This window comes from Dreissena polymorpha, chromosome 12 (assembly GCF_020536995.1).
Source record: "Dreissena polymorpha isolate Duluth1 chromosome 12, UMN_Dpol_1.0, whole genome shotgun sequence".
Lineage (NCBI taxonomy): Eukaryota > Metazoa > Mollusca > Bivalvia > Myida > Dreissenidae > Dreissena > Dreissena polymorpha.
Window position 1 is genome coordinate 54,274,367 of NC_068366.1, and position 19,661 is coordinate 54,294,027.

General features: G+C 33.8%; 1 protein-coding gene across 4 annotated transcripts in view; it reads left to right on the forward strand.

The window, feature by feature from the left end:
* The first annotated feature begins 3,458 nt into the window (after positions 1-3,458).
* Positions 3,459-19,661, forward strand: part of LOC127852788 (centrosomal protein 43-like) — a 45,594-nt gene continuing 29,391 nt past the window's right edge. For 3 of the 4 annotated variants that reach the window (XM_052386762.1, XM_052386766.1, XM_052386763.1), the window contains exons 1-6: positions 3,459-3,591; positions 15,003-15,056; positions 16,770-16,824; positions 17,065-17,153; positions 17,718-17,867; positions 18,799-18,828. In XM_052386762.1, the coding sequence (XP_052242722.1) occupies positions 3,511-3,591; positions 15,003-15,056; positions 16,770-16,824; positions 17,065-17,153; positions 17,718-17,867; positions 18,799-18,828 (459 nt within the window). In that variant the 5' untranslated portion in view covers positions 3,459-3,510. The remainder of the gene's footprint in view (positions 3,592-15,002; positions 15,057-16,769; positions 16,825-17,064; positions 17,154-17,717; positions 17,868-18,798; positions 18,829-19,661) is intronic. The other variant, XM_052386765.1, reaches the window with a different exon arrangement.

Sequence of the window (19,661 nt, forward strand, 5' to 3'; positions counted from 1 at the left end):
ATAATTAGTCGTAATCAAGTTTTTACTATATCCCGTACTTGAAGAGACGAAAACTCACACACTGTGTACAGTGCTTTATATCATGTAGCTCTAGGTCTAGATGTAGTAAAGACAAGTACCAATACTTACAAGTTCACTGGAACTGTATAACAGATAGTAAAATATTCATTTGTTGCATGTTAAAAGTTTATGAGTATGCAACTTTTCCACATACAATAATATACCCGTGTCCTTTACACTTCTTGTTTGGTTGGTTCCAATCAATCAAAAAAGGTCATTTCACAAGTTTCATCATGCATTTTTATATTAAAAATATGTGAAAAAGTAGCGTTTAAACACTGCTTAAATATCCCAAGTCGTGCATTCAGTAGCACTGTTGTTTTGTGGAGACAAGGAGGCAATCACTATTAACATGACCGATATCGAAACAATATTGTTCAGAAGGAAAACTTGTACGCATACTATTCTAATTCACATAATTGAATTGTTCCTATAAATACCAATATGTTTACATATACATAACATACAGAGGATATTTGTTTAGTTCAATTTAAGATCATATAATTATTTCAAGACGGGTCATATACAAAATATTTTCACATGCTGCTCCATCACCAGTGCAAACATGCTTTTTATGACAACTTAGCGAAAGTAGAAATTCACGCTTTTAGCCACAAATAAACATATTATGTATTTTTAAGATAACAACATGTGATTTTCATCATAAATATGAATGCTTATGCTTACAAAAATATTTATCATTTCTGACTTTTGTATTAAAAAACAGTTCCTTAGTTTATGCATAATTGTCAATGAAATATTTCATTTAAAAGGTAATTTTTTACAGTGTCATTGAGGTTACTTTACCTTTTATAATATTATTTTTTTAAAGTCACAAAAATGGCCCAAGCCAACGTGAAATGATCAAACGTACGCGTATTTTACAGAGAATGAAATTATAGAGTTATCATCATTAACTTCTTTGCTCTACTAATTCACCGGATTGCATTGAAAAATAAATACCATATGACGATTTCTATCAGTTCAAAAAAAATATCAGACACAATTAAATGTAAATATTGAGGCCACAAATAAAGACCCATATTACTTAAAATGGATCACAAATACATTTTCAAATAATCGCATTGCAAACTTCAACAAAAAGTCAATATACAAATGACAAAAATCACATTGCGACCATACACTATCTTCGCTTTTCCTGTTCATTTTCTTTAAACATGATATTGTTAATGTTACTTGTGCTACAGTTACCTGATCCGGAAACATTCGTTTCTAAAACGGGAAACCAGTATTGTAGCTTATTTTGTTAAAGATGTGTGAACTTTGAGTTTTAATAAAAAGTATTTTTTTTGTGATCTGAACGGTAGAACTTTATATTAATTCTTTAGCGTACACGGAAGAGCACTCCACTCCAGTTTAATGTATCTCGACCTTTCGTTAGCACCTTCACAATTATGCAACCCTTTATAAAACGCGTATTTCCCAAAACAGGAAGCAAAATGTTTGTACGAGTTACAAAATTTACAGCTCAGTTGAATCCCCGGATTTCTCCAGGTTGTTGTATCCATGACTTTTATAACAGAACACTAGATATAATCATATAGTCGTTAAAACTGTGATCACCACATTGGAAAAGTCGATGAAAAGAATTGGGAGTTTTAAGGGCTTGCCGAACCTAACACTTACGCTCGATTGGTCATTGTCGGCTCGGGTTCTACTTACGTGTACACCGGGTACTCTTAAGTATACTTACATGTACCCCGGGTACGGTACATATACTTATACGTACCCGGTATAAGACTATACCCGAGTTTTATTCCCGCCCAAAATCCGATGTCGTAAAACGCGCTACCGATTACCGTTACACGATATTGTTTATCTTAAACAAACTTCTCTTTAAAAACGGCATCATAATGTTTTGAGTATGAGTTTCGATAATATAGAGAATTGACACAAATGTGAACATAATTAATTAAAAACAAATATCCAACATACGACCGATGTAGCGTTAAAATTCCCGGGTACGCCTTACCGTACCCGGTGTACATGTAAGTGTACACAAAACCAGGGTTCCGCGAGACCCTCTTACTTTCCCTCTCTTAAGCTGTAACTAGCTACCGACTACACGTATAACACACTTCCTTCCATCGGTGTAAGATGCAATAAGTGCGAACATGAGTCCACCCCATCTACCCACAGTGCTCCCCTAACAAAGAGTACGCGCACAGAAAGTGTAAATAATTTTTTATCTAAATATAAATATTTGTGTTAGATTCACAATGTAGTTATATGTATCATAATATATTAGGTAGAGCATGTCAGCGGCGCTAGCGGCGCGCACCTGGCGAATTTCAATCACGCCCGCGCGCTTTGGCCCTGATGACATGAACCACTTCATATTCAAAAAAAAAATTAATGTTGGCGGTTTACTCTTGTCTGTCGCATGCTCTCTCGTACTTTTCTCCGTAGCATTTGGTTTACAATGCAGGATATTTGTTAAATGGGCGACGAGTAAGCAGTAAAATTTAGGGGAAAACAATGTATACCCACCCTGCAATATTTTCTCTCAAAAGACATAAAGCGATACTAGTGTAATATCACCACATGTCTGCATATAACAGGTACCATGCCACTCTTGAAATATTAAATGCATATTTTCATCTGTGTTCGAGTATTGATTTAAATTGACAGGCAGCAATAATACTCCAATTAATCCCATCCTCTAACTACTCAGAAACGACTCATAACTTCTTCTTACTAATAATTCCTTAGTCTCATCATACAAGTATTTTTTACTAAGTTTTCCTTCACTGCTCATATATATGGTTGCTATTTTTTGTGTGCATTGTTTTAACTTACACTTTAAATACTATCCTAATTGACTAACATGTCTTCCGCGAGGGACATTTAACGGGGGTGCAGTGTATCGCAGCTCTACACCGGGCACTTAAAAGAACCAGTGACGCCTCTGGAATCGGGGCGTTTCCTGTATCCCGCTCGATCCCCAAGTAACAACTCTCTATGGGCGGAGAGCACAGTAACAACACACACAATTTGAAAAAGAAACTATAAATAATCATAAATAAACATGATAACGGTGGTAGTAAAAATACTAATAATGGTGTTGGTGTCAGTACGGAGGAGAATAATAATAATGATGATGATGATGATGATGATGATGATGATGATGATGATGATGATGATGATGATGATGGTGGTGATGATGATGATGATGATGATGATGATGATGATGATGATGATGATGATGATGATGATGATGATGATGATGATGATGACGACGACGACGACGGCGACGACGACGACGACGACGATGATGATGTTGATGATGTCGTAAGTATTAAAATTCTGTTGAAACGAATGGGGAATATGTTTGTAGGTGTGCGTCAACACACCCGTCATGAATAGGCCGTTGTGACTATACACTACATTTCGACACATGCGCAGTGGCATTGTTTTGGATATTCCAACATGTCTGCCGACGAAGATACTGAATTGAGGGATCTTGTGGCACAGACCCTCGAAACTAATGGGGTCCTTGGTAGAATAAGGGTAAATCGATATAATAAAATATGTTTAATGATTTGATTGCGTTTTACCGTCTCATGCATTTTTACTTATGCAAAAGTCACTGTTTTTTTTCCGTTGCCTACTTGCTTGAACATGTTTGTTAGGTGGGTGGGGAAAGGGGTTACCAGACAACTCGCCCCAAAGCCAACTCGCCCCAGGACAAGTCGCCCCGAAAATCTGGACAAGTCGCCCCAAATATATTGGACATCTCGCCCCAATCGAAAGACAACTCGCCCCAAATAAAAGACAACTCGCCCCAAATTAAATGACAGCGTGCAACGAAATATTTTGTCATATATATAATACTCTTTGTGAAAAAAATGTATTAAATAACATTTTTGACTTTAAAAGGAATGCTGAATACACAAAACGAATAATACATGGGGGAAAAAAAATGTGTTATATTCATAATTTTATTCATAATTTATAACAATTACAGACTCACGATACTAACATTTGTTTTTATTGAAAACATACAAAGCATCAATTTTAGCATATTAAATGAAATAAATAACACAGATTTATGAATGAAAAGACAATTCAAAATATTATCAAACATTTCCATTTATTAACTCATTTTAAAAATAATTTTAAAACACAGTTTGTAATGAGCCTTGATGAATAATATTAAACATTCAAACATCCGTAATAATTAACACAAACTTTCACAAAATATTATCAAACATTTCCAACATCTTTAATACTTTTAAAACATTACAAACACAGGTTGTAATGAGCCATGATGAATATTATCAAACATTTCAAACATCCGTAATAATTAAACACAAACTTTCACACAGAAACAAGCTTTTAAACACAATGGTTGAAACATTTCTAACAATCAGAAGAAAAAAAAACAACAAATGAGCAATAATTTATTTCAATTCAATCTAGCAACTTTCAGGCAGGCATTTGGTCCGTAAATGATGAATATTATCAAACATTTAAAAAATATAATAATGGTAAAACATTACAAACACACAGTAACTTTCACACACAAACAAGCTTTTCAAAAACAAGGGTTGAAACATTTCCAACAATCAGAAAGACATCAAATGAGCAACGTTCATGCATTTGGTCCATAAATGCCACTGCATTTCCTCAGTAGGCCGTTGACTGACAATTCTCCGCTCTCGTACGCTTCCCACAGCTTGAAGATTTTTCCCTGGAGAGACGTGTTCTTCCTTCGTTGTCGCGTAAAACGGAAAGTAATTTTGTAAGTAATGTGTATGTAATAAAATTATATTCTAATATCAGCTGTTTAATATCGTCAGAACCGCACAATTATAATCAAACTAATTCGCGGAAGGGAATATTATATAATATACTTACGTGATGGATTACTGTTGATTCTGCAACCGGGGCGGCCATAGGAGAATAAACGTCCCCATTCAGAAATGTCGCGTCAGCACTATCAGGTTCTACTAACTAAAGGAGAAACATTTATGTGTTCAAACAACATAAACAGAAAGATTGAGTAATCTTTGTGATACAATATCAACAAAAATAACTGAAATTCAGAAAACGGAAAGCATTTGTTATGAGCGAATACTTGTGTTAAATCTGGGTCATCATGTGATACCCTTTCGTCCTCAGGCACACTATGAATAGTGGGAATGCTTCTGCAACATTCTGCACATAGAAAGTGAATTTCTCTTTCGCCTCTTGTTGCTGCTTTGTATTCTGCCAGGGATATACCTATGATTTAATAACAAATTCATAGTATGAACATTCAACGACAATATGGGATGAATATTTTATAACAATTATACACATGTGTAAACGTATCTTTAAATGACACATTTTTATTTATATGTTATACATGTTATTAGAGTTAAGCAGTCAAAAGTATATTTTAAAATGCCAATATGGGTGTAAGACTCGCGTTTCTGACTTGTATGTTTACATCTCGGGTACACCATATGTATGACACCTACTGTTTGATGTTATCTATTACAGTAATTGATAGAAAACACTTATTGATTAACACGTCTGTAATTCTCAATTAAAGGTAAAGTGTGGCAATCGTTATTGTTGTAGACAACATCGGCTCATGTTTGTATCTCGGGTACGCCCTATTTATGACACATATTGATTGATGTTATAATTTACACTAATTGACAATAATTGGTAATAAACACTACCGGGATCAATAGAAGATCTATCAATATACAAAGATTCGTGCCAAATCTGAAATTTATACTTTATACATAACTAACACAAAGACATTCCATTATTCTTTAATTAAACCAAACTATCATACAAAATGTCTCATTAAACAATCTTTGAACAGAAAATGAAAGCATGCCGTCAAAATAAACGTTTAACATTTCACACGTTTTCAAAACAAGACGAACTAAATGGGGCTTATTTTAATAAACACAATCATAAAAAAGCTAATAACAATTTATTACTAAAAGTAATCCGGTATGTAAACAATTATTGAATTACAAAGTTTTACAATATGAAATAAAAAAAAACATCATACAACTACATTTCCTAAAAACAATAATCACGAATATTAATACATTAAACTTAACAAATTTTATATGAACAAAATTTCTATAATACTATATATAAGAAACAAAATTGGGGCGAGTCGTCTTTCGATTGGGGCGAGTTGTCCAACATATTTGGGGCGACTTGTCCAGATTTTCGGGGCGACTTGTCCTGGGGCGAGTTGGCTTTGGGGCGAGTTGTCTGGCTCCCGGGGAAAGGATATTTTGGGGAAATATTTTATTTCAGCAGTGTTAACATTTTTTGCCCTTTGTAAAACAAAATTTGGTTTGGACGAGCTCCTACTCTTAGAATTCTGTCGATTGGCTGTTATAACTCGCAATTATTTGGGATCTGGTTGTCTTTGCTATCTTAATATTCAACACATTCTATGTATTGGTAATACCTGGCCATGTGGGACCCCCACACCAAGACAAACATCAACCAATTGGAAGCTGTCCAACGCCCAGCAGCCAGATTCGTCAAGGGAGACTACCTCACTACAAGCAGCACCAGCCAAAAGGTGGCAAACCTAGGGTGGCAGCCCCTTGCCGAACGACGCTCCAATGCCAAACTTGTAATGGTGTACAGAATTACACACTTCCTCATTGACATCCAACCAGAGACCTTCTTCCACCCGACTACCACAAGCACAAGGGGCAACTGCACACGCTTCTTGCTATACTTTTGTCGGACAGACGTCTACAAGTACTCCTTCTTCCACTCCGCCATCAGACTGCAGGGTCTTCCCCAGGCCATTTAAGCGCCCCTTGCTGGGGCGCTTGAATTTCGAAATCAGAGTCCCCGGGGCGCTTGAAATTTTCCGATCAGTGTATTCTTCAGTAAAAGAAAGTGGAGATTGTCCAAAAAAATCAAGGTTTCCCTATCAGTGTATCAATATTCCCTGTTTTAAAAGAGCACTCGGTACCTACTTTCACAAGTAATCGCCATAAACACCACATGGGGCAATGGATAATCCACTGATAAGAGAATAGCATGACGCGCGTATCGATTATTCTAACATTACACGGTCATTTAAATGCTGACAAGGATGTATCTGGTAACTTTCCAGTCGTCAAACTGTGAAGTTCATCGTCCAATCGGTTACGCGAATGCTTATGGGGGCGGGGTTAACTATCGACCATTATTTTTGATTGACGTCGGGCATGAAATAAGAGTTTATCGCAGCTTGATTAGCAAATAGTTGTACCATTTGAGTAATATAAAACCGGTAATTAGTACAGTGCACAACATTAAAGACGGTTTCGGGCATCATCATCACACCTTTTTACTGTAAACAAGTGTTACCTATGACTCATAATTAATACAAGAAATTAATTGCAAGTGGTAAACAATTAATTATTATAGCGGTTACAATTATGTGATAACAATTTATTTAATTCCAGAACATGTATATTTCAACATGTCCATTTATAGAACTGATTCACCTCGTTTTTTTTTACATTTATTCGACACGTAATGCGCTTTAACAAATTTTCGTTGAATTAATTACGCACACTTGTAAATGTTTCGTCCGATAATCGATAGTTAGAAGACTGATGATGGCAACCGGCCGTGATCCTCGTGGACAACGTGAATTTCATGCATAATTCCGTCAAAACATTTATTCGACTCGTAAAGTGTGTAAACAAATTATCGTTGAATTTATAACGCAACGGTTAATATTTGTTGAAATCTCAAATGGGAATAATTAAATTTGTAATCCGAAACCCATTACCGTAAGTCGATGTTAACGCGTTTTTAATCCGAAACACACTTCCGAATGTAAATGTTACCGCAACGTTAAATATTTTTGCTTCAAATAAGCAGTGCAAATTTATTTTGTGTCGAATCTTTTTCTCAATTAAAAAGAGCGCGAAAATTATGCAGCATGTACAACGTCGCGTCTATTGCATACAAATGACGAGTATTGAGCATTTTAACAAGCACACAACAGGTCAGGGGATTGACGCATATTCAGAGGCAATATTTCATAAAATCTATAAATAGTCACTTAAAAAATGGCAAGGTTTGTGTTAAAGAAATAACTGAAAGCTTTGTTACAACCCGTTTTGCAATAAACCCGTTTTGCAATAAAATTATTGCAAAACGGGTTGGAGTGTCTTATTGCAATTTATTTTTTTTAAACAACCCGTTTTGCAATAAACCCGTTTTGCAATAAAATTATTGCAAAACGGGTTGGAGTGTTTTATTGCATTTTTTTTAACAACCCGTTTTGCAATAAACCCGTTTTGCAATAAAATCACCACACATTTATTTGCAATACTTTCATTGCAAAACGGGTTGGAGTGTCTTATTGCAATGAGAATTATGTATAACAACCCGTTTTGCAATAAACCCGTTTTGCAATAAAATCATCACTCTTGTATTTATTCAAATGGATTGGAATAGTTAAAAGTGATGTTCAAATTTTGTATTTAAATAATATTGTTTTAAAATAGACAAAACTGTGAGTTAAAACTTAAAATTAAAAAGCATGGAAGGTGGTGAATTTCGAGATTTAATACGATAAAACAAAACAGAATGTGTGTCGAAACGTGTTGAAGTGTCTTCATGCAACGTCAGTTGTGAGTTACAAACCGTTTCGCAATACAATCATCACATATATACTATTTGTTTCAAATTGATTTGAAACGGCATAAAGGAAGTTTAAAATGTCGCCTGCAAGGTAAATATGATACAACTAAACTGAATGTATATATGAAGTGATTTTCACCAATAGGGAAATTAAGTGAAAACAACCCAGAAGTGCAATAACTTTATTGCAAAACGGGTTGGAGTGTTTTATTGCAATTTGTAATTTGTATAACAACCCGTTTTGCAATAAACCCGTTTTGCAATAATTTTTTTGCAAAACGGGTTGGAGCGTTTTATTGCAATTTGATTTTTTTTATAACAACCCGTTTTGCAATAAACCCGTTTTGCAATAATACAATGACACGTGTATTAATTAATTCAAATTGATTGTAAACATTAAAAAGGATATTTAAAATATCGTTTTTTTTTTATTTCCAAATATGGACAAAACTGTTAGTTTCCACTAAAAAGTAAAAAGCATTGAAGGCGATGCATTTCAAGATTTAATGCGATAAAACAATACAAAATGTATATAGAAAGTGTTTCAACCTATTTAGTACTGAAGTTAAGATAACGCCGAAATGCAATAATTTACTGAAAAAACGTGTTGAAGTGTCTTCATGCAATGTGAGTTGTGTGTAACAAACCGTTTCGCAATAAAATCATCACATATATACTATTTTTTTCAAATTTCTTTGAAACGGCATAAAGTAAGTTTAAAATGTCGCCTGCAAGGTAAATATGATAAAACTAGGCTGAATGTATATATTTATGAAGTGATTTTCACCAATTGGGGAATTAAATTAAGACAACCCAGAAGTGCAATAATTTTATTGCAAAACGGGTTGGAGTGTTTTATTGCAATTTGTAATTTGTATAACAACCCGTTTTGCAATAAACCCGTTTTGCAATAATTTTATTGCAAAACGGGTTGAGGCGTCTTATTGCAATTTGAATTTTTTATAAAAACCCGTTTTGCAATAAACCCGTTTTGCAATAAAATTATTGCAAAACGGGTTGGAGTGTCTTATTGCAATTTTTTTTTACAACCCGTTTTGCAATAAACCCGTTTTGCAAAAAAAATTATTGCAAAACGGGTTGGAGTGTTTTATTGCATTTTTTTTTAACAACCCGTTTTGCAATAAACCCGTTTTGCAATAAAATCACCACACATTTATTTGCAAAAATTTATTGCAAAACGGGCTGGAGTGTCTTATTGCAATTTGTAATTTGTATAACAACCCGTTTTGCTATAAAATCATCACACATGTATTATTTAATTCAAATTGATTTGAAACTCTGAAATGAACATTTCAAATGTCGTATGTACGGATTTAAGTTAAACACATATTAAGACCAGGTTGTAAGATTTGCCCAAATAATAAAATACATGGCAAGATATTAAATGCAGCAGAAAATATGATAAAACAACACAATATTTTTATAGAAAAAGATTTCCAAAAAAACGGGAATTATGCGAAGAAAACCCATAATTCAATTTGTTTATTGTAGTGTGTTTTTGCAATGTGATTTTTTTTTATAACAACGCGGTTTTCAGGAATATCATTACATATATACTAATTGATTCAAATTGATCAGAAAATGTATTCAGGAAGTTCCAAATGTATACGGACACTGTGAATGAACAAAAACTGTAACGAGGCCCCAAAAGTCAACGTCAGTAGGCGTTTAACGATCGAAGGATAACAGCCACACCAGGTAGGTTTTTGTCAATATCTCTGCTGATTGTCCTCTGGTTTTCATACGACCTGGTGCAGGCAATAAAGCATGCATAAAGCTTGCGATCGGTATATCACGTGTGGTGTGTGTTGCTTTGGTTTTCGAGAACACTTCGACACAAATTTTCATTGTAGAAGCAAACGTATTTAAACACACAAAGAGTCGGTGTTTACAAAAATAAACGATCACATAACTATCTATTTGTTACCGGACGAACATATATTATTAAAAATGCAATAAAACACTCCAACCCGTTTTGCAATAATTTTTTTGCAAAACGGGTTGTAAAAAAAAAATTGCAATAAGACACTCCAACCCGTTTTGCAATAATTTTATTGCAAAACGGGTTTATTGCAAAACGGGTTTTTATAAAAAATTCAAATTGCAATAAGACGCCCCAACCCGTTTTGCAATAAAATTATTGCAAAACGGGTTTATTGCAAAACGGGTTGTTATACAAATTACAAATTGCAATAAAACACTCCAACCCGTTTTGCAATAAAATTATTGCACTTCTGGGTTGTCTTAATTTAATTCCCCAATTGGTGAAAATCACTTCATAAATATATACATTCAGCCTAGTTTTATCATATTTACCTTTCAGGCGACATTTTAAACTTACTTTATGCCGTTTCAAAGAAATTTGAAAAAAATAGTATGTATGTGATGATTTTATTGCGAAACGGTTTGTTACACACAACTCACATTGCATGAAGACACTTCAACACGTTTTTTCAGTAAATTATTGCATTTCGGCGTTATCTTCACTTCAGTACTAAATAGGTTGAAACACTTTCTATATACATTTTGAATTGTTTTATCGCATTAAATCTCGAAATGCATCGCCTTCAATGCTTTTTACTTTTTAGTGGAAACTAACAGTTTTGTCCATATTTGGAAATATAAAAAAAACGATATTTTAAATATCCTTTTTAATGTTTACAATCAATTTGAATTAATTAATACACGTGTCATTGTATTATTGCAAAACGGGTTTATTGCAAAACGGGTTGTTATAAAAAAAATCAAATTGCAATAAAACGCTCCAACCCGTTTTGCAAAAAAATTATTGCAAAACGGGTTTATTGCAAAACGGGTTGTTATACAAATTACAAATTGCAATAAAACACTCCAACCCGTTTTGCAATAAAATTATTGCACTTCTGGGTTGTCTTCATTTAATTCCCCAATTGGTGAAAATCACTTCATAAATATATACATTCACTCTAGTTTTATCATATTTACCTTGAAGACGACATTTTAAACTTACTTTATTCCGTTTCAAAGAAATTTGAAAAAAATAGTATATATGTGATGATTTTATTGCGAAACGGTTTGTTACACACAACTCACATTGCATGAAGACACTTCAACACGTTTTTTAAGTAAATTATTGCATTTCGGCGTTATCTTCACTTCAGTACTTAATAGGTTGAAACACTTTCTATTTACATTTTGTATTGTTTTATCGCATTCAATCTCGAAATGCATCGCCTTCAATGCTTTTTACTTTTTAGTGGAAACTAACAGTTTTGTCTATATTTGGAAATAATATTATTTCAATACGATATTTTAAATTTCCTTTTTAATCTTTCCATTCCATTTGAATTAGTCAATGCATGTGTCATGTTATTATTGCAAAATGGGTTGTTATAAAAATTTCAAATTGCAATAAGACGCTCCAACCCGTTTTGCAATAAAATTTTTGAAAAACGGGTTAATTGCTAAACAGGTTGTTATAAAAATTACAAATTGCAATAAAACACTCCAACCCGTTTTGCAATAAAGTTATTGCACTTCTGGGTTGTTTTCACTTATTTTCCCAATTGGTGAAAATCACTTCATATATACATTCAGTTTAGTTGTATCATATTTACCTTGCAGGCGACATTTTAAACTTCCTTTATGCCGTTTCAAATCAATTTGAAACAAATAGTATATATGTGATGATTGTATTGCGAAACGGTTTGTAACTCACAACTGACGTTGCATGAAGACACTTCAACACGTTTCGACACACATTCTGTTTTGTTTTATCGTATTAAATCTCGAAATTCACCACCTTCCATGCTTTTTAATTTTAAGTTTTAACTCACAGTTTTGTCTATTTTAAAACAATATTATTTAAATACAAAATTTGAACATCACTTTTAACTATTCCAATCCATTTGAATAAATACAAGAGTGATGATTTTATTGCAAAACGGGTTTATTGCAAAACGGGTTGTTATACAAAATTCTCATTGCAATAAGACACTCCAACCCGTTTTGCAATGAAATTATTGCAAATAAATGTGTGGTGATTTTATTGCAAAACGGGTTTATTGCAAAACGGGTTGTTAAAAAAAAATGCAATAAAACACTCCAACCCGTTTTGCAATAATTTTATTGCAAAACGGGTTTATTGCAAAACGGGTTGTTTAAAAAAAAAATTGCAATAAGACACTCCAACCCGTTTTTCAATAATTTTATTGCAAAACGGGTTTATTGCAAAACGGGTTGTAACAAAGCTTTTATCGTAAATATTTACCAGAAAGAGATTGATAAAAACGGAATAAACGGGATTATCGGGTAATAAATAGAAACTTGAAAAATAGTAAGTATACAGTAATAGTCGGGTTGAAACGGATGTATTGGGGAATCGTTCGAGTCGGGATTTTACTATTTGTGCGGAAAAGTTTTAAAACAATTAAACAATAAAAAAAAATATTTTTAAATGACTGGGGGATTATTTTGAAGAGTCATAGTGCACCAAATGACGTCTTTTGACGCTGTTTTTCTTTGAGTTATAACGCACCACAGAACGTGAATTGACACGTTAAATTAAAAAAAATCAACGTCGGGAGGGGACACCCCTCACGAACCCACCCCCGGGGCGCCTGAACAAATTCCTTAGGAAGGCACTGGACTGTGGAACCAGCACCCATCGCCGGGCACCATAGCTGACAGCTTAGAGGCCTTCAAGAGGGGCCAGTCGGCACAGCGGTAGGCCCGAGAGGCAGATGTTTTTTAACCTTTTAATCAGCACTGTATATAGTTGCGCGCCGTGCACACATCCCTGTACATAAACTCCCATGTACGAAACCGCCCCAGAGGGGACCTGTACATTACTGGAAGAAGAAGAAGAAGAAGTATGTACACTGCAGAATTTAAGGCTTTCAGTTTATTCAAAATAATAAGTGATCCTATTTGCAGGACAATTAATGTGCTATGTATCTTATATTTATGTCTCTAAGTTTTCGGACAGTATATTTTACAGCGCTATTTTACCAAATTTCGAACCTATTTTAGATATCTAATGACACTTCGATCATGGGGTTTTACAACCAGATTAACATCATAAAACATTGCGCGTGCATGCCTGAGGGCTATGGACCATTATTTTTGCGTTATTGGGTAAATAACCTTGTAAACCAGTATTAAACAATGGTTTCGCCCAATAGCATAAGCGTTATGAGAATTACCAGGGTCAGTGCCAATTAACAGTTCAATTATCTACCGCAATGGTACCACCCCTTCTCAGTAAAATAACTGTGACAAATACTAAACGTTTCAAATTGTGATGCACCCTATTACAAGTTTTACGAACAATGGAAGGTGTTACACAACAACTATCGGAAATGAACAAACAAAGAATTCATAGTTTGCATTTTTTATTGCTTTAATTACAGGTTCATACAACCGTGTATCGGTACATCACATGCTCATTTTTGAACTCGTTGGTCAAAGTACAACCTTGAAGTTACTTTCTGTCAAATAAATTAAGCATTTACAATTATTTAAAATGCAGTGCAAACATGTATAACTGTAATTTAAACTATACGGCATGGTATTTTACAAGCGCGTGCTATTACCGGTAGTCGTTGATACAATTGACGCTATTTTCGGACACTTCCATTTTCGACTCTAAGTTTTCGGACATCTGTTTTTTGTTAATATTTTTTCGTATCTTAGATTTCGGACACGAAAAAAATATAATTTAAGTGTCCGAAAACATAGAGTTATTACGGTATTTGCATTCTTAAAAAAATCATAACCATGGCTATCAAATGTAAACATCCATAAGTTTTTTGCTACATAATTATATACTATCACTGTGTCTTTTCTATTTGTTATTTGAATGAAATATTTCAATGATTAATGGCTATTTATCATATTTACAGGTAACAACAAGGCAAGATTATGTACATAAATTTAGTAACATCTGAAAAAAATACATTGCTTAAGCTCTTCTTGGATTTACAATATGTGTATACTTACATATACAAAGTGAACACTATTTTTTAGTTTTTTAAAAGGTAAACCCCAATATATCTACTGGCCATTGCCAAAGGAATAAATATTTTCTGTTTTGCTGTTATGTATTTGGCATCCATCCAATATCTATCGAGGCAATTATCTGTTATTATATTTGTTCTTATTCACAAACATAATCACTTAATTATCTATTGTTACAGTTCAAACTTCAAAGAGTTCAACTTCAATTGTAATTTTGGATATTTGTTAGGTTTGCAATGTTTAAAGCAATTTCTACAGGTTTTCAATCATCTCTCTTTCAGGCCGAGCTTCGTGCCAATGTCTTTCTTGCCTTAGAAGACCAAGAGTCAGTCAAAGTAAGCTTAACACATACCATAATTAGTTATTACTCTAAGTTTTCGGACACTCTAAGTTTTCGGAACCCCCCTTTTTAGCCAAAATAATTATTTTTCGTGACTATATTTTCGCACATTTGGGTTTTCGTCCATAATTAAAGACTGCAATATTTCGGACAGTATATTTTACAGCGCTATTTTTCTAGATTTTTGCCCTGTTTTCGCTTATCTGGGACCCTTTGATCATGGAGTTTTACAACCAGTTTATGGTCATAAAACCTGGCATAGAATGCCCGGAGGGCAATTGACCATTACAATACGTTATTGGGTTGGAATCATGTATGCTGGTAATAAACAATGGTTTTACCCAGCGGCATTTGGAATGATATCGTATTCAGGAAGCAGTATGGTTGTTGCTTTTTATAACGTTTTTTATATACCATTTCAGGTAAGAAATTGCAAATAAGTAAAGTTGTATTTTATTTAAACCAGAGAAAGAACAACACAATAAAATTGGTGCACATTTATTAATTGGTTTTATTGTCCCCTACCGGTTTCACCGGAGAGGACTTATGGTTTGCGCTCTGTGTATCAGTGAGTCCATCAGTCTGTTACACTTTTCTGGATCCTGTGATAACTTTAAAAGTTCTTCATATTTTTTCATGAAACTTAAAACATGGACAGATGGCACTATTGAGATTATGCACATCATTTCATTTTGTTCAAGAATTCTGGTTGCTATGGCAACAAATAGACTAGAAATACTGCTGAAGATGGTGGATCCTGCATACTTTTTCTGGATCCTGCAATAACTTTAAAAGTAATTCATATTTTTTCATGAAACTTGAAACATGTATAGATGGCAATATGGACATTATGCACGTCATTTCATTTTCTTCCTACGTCAAAAATTCTGGTTGCTATGGCAACAAACAAACAAAATCTGACAATGGTGGAGCCGGTAGGGGACATATATTGCTTGGCAATAGTCTTGTTTCAATATCATATTTGACAAACAAACATGGCATACATGTCTCTAAATTTTCAGACACTCATACTTTTTGCATATTTCTCGTATCTAAATTTTCAGACTCGAAAAAAGTAATTATTTTTAAGTGTCCGAAAACTTAGAGTAATTATGGTAATTGCTGCATGGGTAAACTAGAAAGAACTTGTAACTGACTCTGCAAAACCCAGGAAAAGCCTGTCAGACACATTTTCCTATTAAGTTAGAATCTTGTCACATATTTGATCAATCTGCTACAAAAATTCTTGTTACCGTTAATGTTTTCAACTTTTCATATTTTTATGCAAGATATTGTTTTTCTGACTGTCACTAAATTTTTGTCAGACATTCAAATTTGTTTATCAGATTGTCAGAATGTCTAAGGGCTTTTGAATCTGAAAGTCTGACAGTTTTCAGAAAGTCTGACAGTTTTCACAGGGCCTAATGTTTTTTGGTATTATGTCTTAAATTATGACAAATACATGCAGCTAGTTTCAGCTTGAGAACATCATATTTAAAAAAAAATGAAGCAAATTACATAAACAGTAAAATATATTACTCTCTTCTAAAAAACTTAAATTAAGTATCAATCATCAAGTGATTGGATTAAAAAAAAATCCTAAGGTGGTCTTAGAATGGTTTCAAAGTCAGAATCACTTCATTTAAGTGTTCGTATCTATATACACCATTCAAAACTACATGCATTTATGTGTTGTTTTTTTACATAGAACAAGACACCATTTCTAAACCAAGACCTGAAGAAATTCATTTCAACCAAAGAAGGTATGACAATGTTACAAGGATTTTTGTAACTATGTTGTGTTTTTTCATTATTCTCAATGGATTTTTTTAAAGATTTATTTATTGATGTTATAAAACATATTGGCATTAGATTTTGAAGTAATTATGTGTTTTATGTCAGTTTTTACATAATGTATTTTGTTCAGAAATTCCATAATAATTTCTGGTGGTAATTTGTGAACTTACATAATGGTTCATACTGTAAAGTGTTTTTGTCTTCAGGTCACAATGTAGTGGAGTTGATACGTGAATTTCTGGACTTCTTCAATTTAGAATTCACACAGGCTGTTTTTGGACCTGAATCTGGTTGCGTAAGTACAGCATTATGAAGCATGTTGTGGTGAAGCCTGGTTTGTATGCATAATGTGTAAAGAGTTAAGCTGTATGCATAATGTGTAAAGAGTAAACCTGTATGCATAATGTGTAAAGAGTTAAGCTGTATGCATAATGTGTAAAGAGTTAAGCTGTATGCATAATGTGTAAAGAGTTAAGCTGTATGCATAATGTGTAAAGAGTTAAGCTGTATGCATAATGTGTAAAGAGTTAACCTGTATGCATTATGTGTAAAGAGTTAAGCTGTATGCATTATGTGTAAAGAGTTAAGCTGTATGCATAATGTGTAAAGAGTTAAGCTGTATGCATAATGTGTAAAGAGTTAAGCTGTATGCATTATGTGTAAAGAGTTAAGCTGTATGCATAATGTGTAAAGAGTTGAGCTGTATGCATAATGTGATGGTTTGAAGTATATATATTATATCCCCAAAATATCACTTAGATTTAAATATATATATAGAGAGAGAGAGCATTCTGTGGATATTGCCCCCCAATTGTTTTGTTTCTCATACCCAGTAATTTTATTGATGGGTCCATTTTAGGGTTCAAATGTTGAGACTCGAGGACATCTTGCCAAGGAGTTGAGCCTCCCAGATGCCTCAGGAGGGGCCGCTGCCAAACAGCCCCTGTTACTGGAGGTCTTAAAGAGGGCCCAGGGGTCACATTCTGTGGCACGCTCTGTTGGCGAAGAGGTACACAGTGATTCTTGCATAATCACTTGATTCTTGTTTTGTTTTTGCTGAAGGGTTCACAACCATAGGATTTTTTGTTGGCCATGTTTTGGGCCTAAGAGGTGCTCTTATTGTTGCATGGTTATTAGTGTTACATAGTTATTCAAAGTAACAGCAATGGATTTCATATGAAACTAAAATCTGTATCTTAGTACTAAAGTTTACCTATGACATAGAATAAAAACAATAATCCATCTTACCTGGCAAATTGTTTAAGTTGATCCTGAAACACTATAGTTAGAGTATAGACACTTAACCCTTTGCATGCTGGGAAATTTGTCCTCTGCTAAAATGTCGTCTGCTGAATTTCTAAAATTAGCATTTTGTTCGGTTTTTTTTCGAAGAATACTATCAGAATAGCAAACAGTTTGGATCCTGATGAGACGCCACATTATGTGGCGTCTCATCTTGATCCAAACTGTTTGCAAAGGCCTTCAAAATTCAGTTCCAGCACTGAAAGAGTTAACATAAGTGTTCATGACACCCATGTATTACATGTTGTATTCATATCTGCATAAAAGTTGAATATTAATATGCTCTTATTTAATGGAAATTATTTTAATATACATGGTATTAATTATCCTTTCAAATCAGATTTTGAGAATATAGTTCAAAGTGTTGCATCTTATTGTGCTTGTAACATTGTGTAATTACATATATGATTCACACAATATTTTGTATATTTTTTGCGACATATGTTTTGCTTAAGTAGAACAAGAAATAACGAATGTAACAAGAATAAAATAATTAATGCGCCTTTTATAGATAGACCATTGTAGCACAGTAAGTTGTTGATGAAAACATTCATTAGCTGTTTTCATGTTTATATTCACTTAACGCTTTGCACTGTAACTACACTACTGTTCCCAGCTTTGTTGTATTTTTTCCACAGACCGGACTTACTTTGACAACACTTCCACAGGTAACTATAGAAGACTCTTGATAGCTACTTGGCTTCCCTGAGCACCTTTTCTTGTCTGTCGGTCTCGGGTTTTTAAAAAACACTAACATTGGGTAAAGGGAAGTGAAAATTAGGCGTAAAGCCAGCTTTTTGGCAAAAAAAGATTCAATTTAAAAGCACTTAGCTTTCATAGCTTTGCAAAAACATAATTATAATGCCCCCCATCGAAGAAGTATATTATTTCTTTCACCTTTTTCATTTTTGTTCAAGATCCCGATGCTGGTTCACATAGTATATATATTTTGAAGACATGTTTGAATACATATTATACTTTTGTTTGTGATCTATATTTTGTGCCACAGTAGAATAACAAGAGCCTTTGTTAAATTTGTCGAGGATTTATTAGACATTGTTATACAAATGTGGCGATTTTTTTACAGTTCTTTATTTAAACACATATGAGAATTTTTATGCCCCCCTTCGAAGAAGAGGGGGTATATTGTTTTGCACATGTCAGTAGGTCGGTCCGTCCGTCCACCAGATGGTTTCCGGATGATAACTCAAGAACGCTTAGGCCTAGGATCATGAAACTTCTTAGGTACGTTGATCATGACTGGCAGATGACCCCTATTGGTTTTCAAGTCACTAGGTCAAAGGTCAAGTTCACAGTAACAAAAAACGTATTCAAACAATGGCTGCCACTACAACTGACAGCCCATATGGGGGGCATGCATGTTTTACAAAGTGCCCTTGTTACATTAAACTTACAATTAAGAAGATTGCTAAAATTATGAATATTTTCTGCTTATAGAAGCAGATTAAATTTGATTTGGCCTAGAATATTAATTTTTAGC